General features: G+C 41.8%; 1 protein-coding gene across 1 annotated transcript; it reads right to left on the bottom strand.

The window, feature by feature from the left end:
- Nucleotides 1-105: 105 nt before the first annotated feature.
- Nucleotides 106-9317, bottom strand: LOC106608728 (cornifelin homolog B). Its single transcript, XM_014206829.3, has 4 exons — nucleotides 9185-9317; nucleotides 2167-2283; nucleotides 1854-2008; nucleotides 106-898 (listed from the first exon to the last, which is right to left on the bottom strand). Exons 2-4 carry the CDS (start codon nucleotides 2270-2272, stop codon nucleotides 776-778), a joined length of 384 nt encoding a protein of 127 aa, XP_014062304.1. The 5' UTR covers nucleotides 2273-2283; nucleotides 9185-9317; the 3' UTR covers nucleotides 106-775.
- Between the last annotated feature and the right edge of the window lie 1249 nt (nucleotides 9318-10566).

The following is a 10566-nucleotide window of genomic DNA, read 5'->3' on the forward strand; positions in this document are numbered from 1 at the left end:
AATGTGGGTCGACACACAAGTTATCTTAGTACCTACATTACACACTTTATTCTTACCTTCAGTCAGTAACAGCTTGTTATGGTATAAAGAATATACAGACACGAGTTTAAGTTAAGCAACGTTTATTGTACTTATCAATGTTATGAATGTGCGCGCTGTTTGTTTGGTTCTATCCCTCTCTCTCCGTCTCTGTAGCTTCCGGGTATGCAGTAGGACTGGCTTTGTAGTGCCTGTCCCGAATGGCTCGTGCATGTGAATGGGCATATCGGAAGACACCGTGTCAGTAGTAATGGCATTTTGTAAATGTGGTATATTGTATCATGAGAAACGGATTGCAAAGGTGCAATGTATATAATTCAGTATGTTTAGCTGAGTGGAAAATGTAGGCTTTGATAATGGTAATTGCTTAATTAATTCGTGTTTGGTAGGTTCTGATGGGAGGGGCTTCCCCTACAAAAACTGCCTCTCTTCCAGTTTAAAGGGGGGGGCCATGTTGGATTGAGGGGGGGGAGGTGGACCATGTTGGATTGAGCTGTTGATGGGGCAGCAATATATTTTTTATGAATTAATTAAAAAAGCTGTCTTATACTTTTGATGGCAGTATTGTTGTTTTTCTTCCAGATTCACGAGATAAATAAACACCCTTGCACGGAAGTACTTTTGCTGCTCCACCATCCTATTATTCGATAGAGGTTAGGTTTTTCAGTTTGCCTTCTAGCCTACTCTACGCGACAGTGATGATGAAGAGGAGTATGAGAAAGAGCAAGGTCTTTCCTTATCTTGTTTGTGCATTGATGAGAGTGATGGGTTGGAGGCGGGCCTTCATCTCTCGTGACATTTGACACCAGGTGCAGGGCGGGCAGAAGAAGGAATAGACACAGTCATTACACATGGTGCCCTGTTAGGGAGGAGACAGAGAAACATCGTTACACATAACTGATCTAAGATTAGTGGAGAGACAGAGACACTCCACATTACACCTGATCTAGGATCTGTTAATACTGGCTACATTTGTCAATCAATTACAAAGAGGGGGTGGAATATCTGATTGGAGTTCAGCACTGTGACATCATCAGAACATTATGTATTACTCCCCGAGTAGCCTGGTCCCCGATCTGTTTATGCTATCATTCCAACTCCTTGTTTGACATGACTAGGTGTGGCAAGGAGTGGAACGTTAGTGCGGACAGACTGGTACCCAGGCTACTCCCTGAGCATGAATGTATGGAAAACTGGTTAGGACAGTTCTGAGATCAGATTAGAAGGTGGCTAAGGTGAGGGGAACGTCATGAATTACTGGAGCGATGGAGGGACTGATAGTTGTAGTTGTACAAGACATTACACACGTTCACATGAACAGTATCAAAAGAACTGGGAAATATACCAAATTTCTATGGACACAACATTTTTCAATAATACAACATCTTCACCAATAGTCATACCTGTACATATTGCCTATAACTATAAGGCAGAGTGTTTCCTGGTCAGATCATGTGATCAGGAACAACTCAGGGCCCTAGTCATAAGACATGCCAAGCTAGTGTAACCGATGTGAAATGGCTAGTTAGTTGGTGGTGCACGCTAATAGCGTTTCAATCGGTGACGTCACTCGCTCTGAGACTTGAAGTAGGGTTTCCCCTTGCGTTGCAAGGGCCGCGGCTTTTGTGGCGCGATGGGTAACGATGCTTTGTGGGTGTCAGTTGTTGATGTGTGCAAGGGTCCCTGGTTCGAGCCCAGGTTGGGGCGAAGAGAGGGACGGAACCTACACTGTTACACTAAGTCAGTAAAAAAAATCTAAAGCAAACATCAAGGCTTCAGAGCATAGACTAGTGCATGAGGTTCTGTGTCCCTACCTCGATGCCGTAGCGCTGGCGCATGCCCACCCTCATGGACATGGTGGCTGGGGGGATGGCGCCGAAACCGTCTAGCAGAGGCAGGCACAGACACTCTCCAGCCTCTCTCGCTGTTATACAGGCAAAACAGGGGAAGCACCAGAACGCAAAGCAACCTATAGAAGGATATAGAGGACAAGAAATCGCAGTGAACAGGATGTTCTCTTTGTTGATTGATACAAGCATAGTTTATCGATTGAATGGAATTGAGTGGTAACAGACGCACACGAACACATGCAAGCACACACGCATGCGTGCGCGCACACACACTTACACGAAGACATATCCTGGGTGCAGTCACAGATGTCGGAGCTCCATTGGTTTGATGTGACGGCCTGAACAAAGTGATTGGGCTGCTGAATGACCATCTTCTTTGACATGGTGGCGGTGTCTGTGGGGATTTAAAAAAAAATGTTATGACAGAAGTCCCACCACCACCACATCAATATAAGGAGATGTTTCACACTCCACAATAATGGTGCTATATAGTTTTCAAGATAGTTTGTGAAGTCAAACTAAGTTGAAATTCTTCATAATGCTGTATGTTGCACACAAAAGTCCAGTGCTAAGTGCTTACTGTATAGTTGTCCCCAGACTACGCTTTGTTTCATAACTGTTTCTTTGAATATGGCAGCAATCATAGTCTGAGGTAAACTGTAAATTCCGATTACATACCATAATATCCCACTGGGCACAAACTGGTTTAGTCAACATTTCAATGTAATGTGTCAACATATTGTGATGTGGAAAATACATTGGATTGGAAAAAAGTAATCTACGTAAAATGTTGTTTTGATGGTGGAATTTCAACTACAGGATTATGTCACCATTGTAATTAATTTTCAGTGTATAAAATATGTTGAATTTGTACCTTTGAAACAACATCAGTTCTTTAACGTTATATCCAGTATCAGAAAAAGACAATTGGCTAGGCAGCACCTCCTACTGGAGAGGTGATCTATCTTCAGCTATTTATTGGGTCTCCCATCCTGGGTTTGAACTAAACCAAGCTCTGCTTAGATTTCATATTTGTCACTGACTACTACCTATGTGCTATCTCAAGAATGATTGTTGAGAGATCACTTAATAACTATATTCACTATTGCTATCAAAAGCATTCCAAAAGGTAGGTTTAACAGAGCAAATGAATTGTAACCATACTTTATAAGATATATCATCAATGAGACTATTTAGGCCTATATAGCATATGCAAAGTCATCAACAATCATTGTTTTTATTCCATCCAGGGTTCAACAAAACATGTACAATATACACTGCTCAAAAAAATAAAGGGAACACTAAAATAACACATCCTAGATCTGAATGAAATAATCTTATTAAACACTTTTATCTTTACATAGTTAAATGTGCTGACAACAAAATCACACAAAAAGAATCAATGGAAATCCAATTTATCAACCCATGGAGGTCTGGATTTGGAGTCACACTCAAAATTAAAGTGGAAAACCACACTACAGGCTGATCCAACTTTGATGTAATGTCCTTAAAACAAGTCAAAATGAGGCTCAGTAGTGTGTGTGGCCTCCACGTGCCTGTATGACCTCCCTACAACGCCTGGGCATGCTCCTGATGAGGTGGCGGATGGTCTCCTGAGGGATCTCCTACCAGACCTGGACTAAAGCATCCGCCAACTCCTGGACAGTCTGTGGTGCAATGTGGCGTTGGTGGATGGAGCGAGACATGATGTCCCAGATGTGCTCAATTGGATTCAGGTCTGGGGAACGGGCGGGCCAGTCCATAGCATCAATGCCTTCCTCTTGCAGGAACTGCTGACACTCCAGCCACATGAGGTCTAACATTGTCTTGCATTAGGAGGAACACAGGGCCAACCGCACCAGCATATGGTCTCACAAGGGGTCTGAGGATCTCATCTCGGTACCTAATGGCAGTCAGGCTACCTCTGGCGAGCACATGGAGGGCTGTGCGGCCCCCCAAAGAAATGCCACCCCACACCATGACTGACCCACCGCCAAACCGGTCATGCTGGAGGATGTTGCAGGCAGCAGAACGTTCTCCACGGCGTCTCCAGACTGTCACATCTGTCACATGTGCTCAGTGTGAACCTGCTTTCATCAGTGAAGAGCACAGGGCGCCAGTGGCAAATTTGCCAATCTTGGTGTTCTCTGGCAAATGCCAAACGTCCTGCACGGTGTTGGGCTGTAAGCACAACCCCCACCTGTGGACGTCGGGCCCTCATACCACCCTCATGGAGTCTGTTTCTGACCGTTTGAGCAGACACATGCACATTTGTGGCCTGCTGGAGGTCATTTTGCAGGGCTCTGGCAATGCTCCTTCTTGCACAAAGGCGGAGGTAGCTGTCCTGCTGCTGGGTTGTTGCCCTCCTACGGCCTCCTCCACGTCTCCTGATGTACTGGCCTGTCTCCAGGTAGTGCCTCCATGCTCTGGACTCTATGCTGACAGACACAGCAAACCTTCTTGCCACAGCTCGCATTGATGTGCCATCCTGGATGAGCTGCACTACCTGAGCCACTTGTGTGGGTTGTAGACTCCGTCTCATGCCACCACTAGAGTGAAAGCACCGCCAGCATTCAAAAGTGACCAAAACATCAGCCAAGAAGCATAGGAACTGAAAAGTGTTCTGTGGTTACCACCTGCAGAACCACTCCTTTATTAGGGGTGTCTTGCTAATTGCCTATAATTTCCACCTGTTGTCTATTCCATTTGCACAACAGCATGTGAAATTTATTGTCAATCAGTGTTGCTTCCTAAGTGGACAGTTTGATTTCACAGAAATGTGATTGACTTGGAGTTACATTGTGTTGTTTAAGTGTTCCCTTTATTTTTTTGAGCAGTATATATAGGCCTAGGATTTCAAGCTTTGTTTGATTTTAAATGTAATCCTCAAGTTAATCATTAATATGTTGGATTCACTTTTAAATTGTGTTTGGTTGTCTTTGCAACCAAATGTCAACATTTTAAGGAGATCTTCTGCTTGTATAGTTCCATCTGAGTAACACATCCATGGCCACATTTTGAGGTTAGCTGTTACGTTCCCCAGTTTCTGTGTTGTTGTGGGTTTGTATGTGTGTGTGCATTTCAGGAAACGGAATCCTGGATTCCTCAAGGAGCTGATTGGTCAGCCCCATCGATGATTGGAGCTCTGAACCCTCCCTCTCGTCAGGGGAAACAGCTGTTTTCAATTACCAACTCCTTCTCCAGCTGGATAAAAGCCAGTGTTCCTTTGTTAGGAGGAGAGAGCTTATTTGATGTTCTGTGTTGGTTATTAGGCTGTGAAAGTTTTGTTAAAAGTATTTTGTAGCTGCTTTCTGAGATATGTGTATGCCAATAGGACTTAGTTTTTGATTATTGAAATTGTTCACTTTAAGTTACCGTAGTATTTTTTTTTATTTGTTCCTGGGGGTGAAGGGGGATGCACATTGGGAGTGTTTAGGCTAGAGGCCTGCGGGCATACATAACCTGTATTATTTACTGTCTATGCACACTAGGTAAGATCTGGGCGGACCACCCCCTGTATTTTGGTTAGCATGCCAGGAGGTGCTGAAATATTAGGTAAGTAGTGGGTAGGCAGGTTAGGTAGGAGAGGGTACTCTTTAACTTCCTTTGCTTTGGGTCCGTCCAGCCCTATCCCCCACAATACCGTGTTAGGAATAATAAATTCCCTGTAAACGGTATTCTCTGCCTCTGTCGTCCTTCCTCCGCACCTACGGCCACATACTTTTTTCACTCCACGGGGAGTTGAGTTGTAGCAGGGTGTTGTGTTCCCCCCTCCAAGAGGCGTATGTATCATTAACCTACCTTAACAATAAATGTGTTACGTAATCATAAAAAGCATGCATGTTCAAGATGGCATGCAAAGGTTGCATGTTTGTTATGATCTTCACAATTTCTATACATTGCCTTCAGAAAGTATTCATATCCCTTGACTTTTTTCAATGTTTTTTTACAGGCTGAATTAAATATTAAATTTAAATTTGTCATTGGCTTATACATAATACCCCATAATGTCAAAGTGGAATTATGTTTTTCTAAATGTTTACAAATGAAAACCTGAAATGTGTTCAACCCCTTAAGTCTATGAGTAAAGATTTGATCACCGGCAACGATGAGACAGTCTATAGGGAGGAGGTCAGAGAACTGGCAGTGTGGTGCCAGGACAACCTTTCCCTCAACGTGAGCAAGACAAAGGAGTTGATCATGGACTACAGGAAACGGTGGGCCGAACAGGCCCCCATTAACATCGACGGGGCTGTAGTGGAGCGGGTTGAGAGTTTCAAGTTCCTTGGTGTCCACATCACCAACGAACTATCGTGGTCCAAACACACCAAGACAGTCGTGAAGAGGACACGACAAAACCTATTCCCCCTCAGGAGACAAAAGACTTGACATGGGTCCCTAGATCCTCAAGTTCTACAGCTGCACCATCGAGAGCATCCTGCCCGGTTGCGTCACCGCGTAGTATGGCAACTGCTCGGCATCTGACCGTAAGGCGTTACAGAGGGTAGTGCGTACGACCCAGTACATCACTGGGGCCAAGCTTCCTGCCATCCAGTACCTATATAACAGGCGGTGTCAGAGGAAAGCCCATTAAATTGTCGGACTCCAGTCCCCCAAGTCATAGACTGTTTCCTCTGCGACCGCACGGCAAGCGGTACAGGAGCGCCAGGTCTAGGTCAAAAAGGCTCCTTAAAAGCTTCTACCCCCAAGCCATGACTCCTTAACAATTAATAAAACGGTCACCGGACTATTTACATTGACACCCCCCCTTCCCCTCTATTTGTTTTGTACCCTGCTGCTACTCGCTGTTTATTATCTATGCATAGTCACTTCACCCCTACCTACATGTGCAAATTACCTCAACTAACCTGTACCCCCTGCACACTGACTAAATGGTACCGGTACCCTCTGTATATAGCCTCGTTATTGTTATTTTATGGTAATTTTTATAATTTTTTACTTTAGTTTATTTGCAAATATTTTCTTAACTCTTGAACTGCACTGTTGGTTAAGGGCTTGTAAGTAAGCATTTCATGGTAAGGTATACACCTGTATTTGGCGCATGTGACAAAGTTTGATTTCATTTCCTTAAGAAGTCACAGAATATCCCTTTGAGCATGGTGAAGTTATTACTTACACTTTGGATGATGTATCAATGCACCCAGTCACTACAAAGATACAGGCGTCCTTCCTGACCCAGTTGGCGGAAAGGAAGGAAAGTGCTCAGGGATTTCACCATGAGGCCAATGATGACTTTAAAGCAGTTTCTGAGTTTAATGGCTATGATAGGAGAACACTGAGGATGGATCAACACAATATTAACCTAGTTGACAGAGTGAAAAGAAGGAAGCATGTACAGAATAAAAATATTCCAAAACATGCATCCTGTTTGCAACAAGGCACTAAAGTAATACTGCAAAATGTGGCAAAGTAATTAACTTTTTGTCCTGAATACAAAGTTTTATGTTTGGGGCAAATCCAATACAACACATTACTGAGTAACACTCTCCAAAATGTTCACATATATAGTGGTGGCTGCATCATGTTATGTGCAAGCTAGTAACCGTTAAGGACTGGGGAGTTTTAAAGGATGAAAAAGAAATGGAATGGAGCTTAGCACAGGCAAAAATCATAGAGGAGAACCTGGTTCAGTCTGCTTTCCACCAGACACTGGGAGATGAATTCACCTTTCATCAGGACAATATCCTTAAACATAAGGCCAAATCTACACTGGAGTTGCTTACCAAGAAGAGAGTGAATGGCTGTAACAGTTTTGACTAAAATCTACTTGAAGATCTATGGCAAGACCTGAAAATGGTTGTGTAGCAATGATCAACAACCAATTTGACAGAATAAAAAAAAATTGTAATGGGCAAATGTTGCACAATGCAGATGTGGAAAGCTCTTAGAGACTTACCCAGAAAAACACACAGCTGTAATCGCTGCCAAAGGTGCTTCTACAGAGTATTGACTCAGGGGTGTGAATGCTTATGTACAGTGCCTTGGGAAAGTATTCAGACCCCTTGACTTTTCTACATTTTGTTACGTTTCAGCCCTATTCTAAAATGTATTAAATAAATATAAATCCTCAGCAGTCTACACACAATACCCCATAATGACAAAGTGAAAACAAGTTTTTAGATGTTTTTTTGCTAAATTCTTTCAAATAAAAAACTAAGAGTGTGCAAAGTTGTCATCAAGGCAAAGGGTGGCTATTTTGGTATCTTGTGAAGAGCTCTACTTTGACTACACCCATTGAGCATTGTTCACACCCTCTTAAGCTTTTTCCCCACCCATCTCATTTCGTTCTCGGAGTGTTCAGAGTGCACACTTGACACTCTGGCCGATGATTTGTTAACCTTTGGATAACACCAAAGTTTATTTTGATTTATTTAACACTTTTTTGGTTGCTACATGATTCCATATGTGTTATTTCCTAGTTTTCCTATATTATTCTACAATGTAGAGAATAGTAAAAAGAAAGAAAAACCCTGGACGAGTAGGTGTTCTAAAACTTTTGACCGGTAGTGTATGTAAATCTTATATTTCAGGGTTTTCTTTTTATAAATTTGCAAGAAATTCTAAAAACCTGTTTTTGCTTTGTCATTATGGAGTATTGTGTGTAGATTGGTGATGAAAAATAACTATTTAATACATTTTAGAATAAAGCTGTAACAAAATGTTGAAAAAGTCAAGGAGTCTGAATATTTTCAGAATGCACTGTGAATGTGATATGTCTATTTCAATTTCAATAAATGTGCAACAATTTCTAAAAGCATGTTTTGACTTTGTCATTATGGGGTATTCTGTGTAGATGGGTAAGAAAAACACATGATTTATTCCAATATGAATTCAGGTTCTAACACAGCAAAATATGGAATAAGTCAAGGGGTATAAATACTTTCTGAAGGCACTGTAATAATCTAGCAGAATCTCAAACAGCATTGATCACTTGCACTATGTACTTTTAATATAATCTCAACTGGAATCCAGGTCATTTGGTTCTGCAATTAGATGAAGCAATATGATAACACATTTAGATGAGAACTAAATAAAAAATCAGACACTTTTTCTATTGGAATTTGGTTGTGCTTTTAGATAGTTGAAGGCATAGTGATAACACATTGGGAATTCAATAAACTTCTGGCTGAGTGGGTGAATAAAGGTTGAAATCTCATTGATCAACGTCTTTACCAAATATTACCAACATTTCCACGTTCAAAAGACAAAAAGTAGGCCATACGTTAATGACGTACAGTATATGTGTAAATATAAAATATTTATGTTTGTCTTACCTGAGTTAGCTTCAGAGAAGAGGAGTGTGAAGTGGGAGGCTGAGTGACTGAAATCCAGTTAGGAAGTGTGGCATGCTTTAATGTAGGACAGAGAAAGAAGGAATGTCTCAACAAACACACACACAGAGATGACAAAACCACCCATGAACTGGCCCATCCAGTTTGGCTAAATAGTTTAGACTCTCAGATACAGGCATTCCTGATAAGCTCCGTGGGCTCCAAATCTCAAAAGACTGTGTGACCTGAGCATGACACACATGACATTAAAGGTCATTGTTACCCTAGTGAAACCATGAGAAGTAGTGCACCTAAGCTGAGATCTGGTGTTTGGAATGTTCTTGAATGGAAACCCAAATGTAAGTGTTATGACACACAGAAAGTGTTTTAAAAACAGAATAGAAGTACTCTGAAAGTACTCTCAAAGTGGTTCTTCAATCTAAATGTTGGTGTTTTTAAGGGAGTGTCTTGAAAAAACTTGTTTGTGTATCAATGCTTGTACAAAACAGCATCAAAACCAACAAAGAATGCTTTGGAATCATAGAATCAGATGGTGAAATACAAATATTTTATAGCGTAAATATTGCTTGATAATTTTTTCAATAAATATTTTACATCTTATTGTACACAACAATTCAACAAATATTTAGATACAGAGCTGCTTTATTTTTCCAACATCTACTAAAATATGTTAATACTTTAAAGAAGACACTAGTAACTAAATCATTGTCCTATAGTAGTTTAATTACTCTATAAGCTACAGTTGCCAGGCAAATTGTAAGATTATAAATGATCTTACAATCAAAATTAAATCAAATCAAACTTTATTTGCCACAGTGCGCTGAATACATCAAGTGTAGACTTTACCGTGAAATGCTTACTTACAAGCCCTTAACCAACAGTGCAGCTCAAGAAGAAGGAAATATTTACCATGTAGGCTAAAATAAAAAGCCCGGTCGATGTTAATGGGGGCCTGTTCGGCCACATTTTCCTGTAGTCCACGATCAGCTCCGTTGTCTTGCTCACATTGAGGGAGAGGTTGTTGTCCTGGCACCACACTGCCAGTTTTCTGACCTCCTCCCTATAGGCCAACTCATCGTTGTCGGTGATCAGGCCTACCACTGTTGTGTTGTCAGCAAACTTAATGATGGTGTTGGAGTGTGTTTGGCCATGCAGTCGTGGGTGAACAGGGAATACAGGAGGGGACTAAGTACACACCCCTGAGGGGCCCCAGTGTTAAGGATTAGCGTGGCAGACGTATTGTTGCCTACTCTTACCACCTGGGGGCGGTCTGTCAGGAAGTCCAGGATCCAGTTGCAGAGGGAGGTGTTTACTCCCAGAGTCCTTAGCTTAGTGATGAGCTTTGTGGATACTATGGTGTTGAA

This window comes from Salmo salar, chromosome 07 (assembly GCF_965601325.2).
Source record: "Salmo salar chromosome 07, fSalSal1, whole genome shotgun sequence".
NCBI lineage: Eukaryota > Metazoa > Chordata > Actinopteri > Salmoniformes > Salmonidae > Salmo > Salmo salar.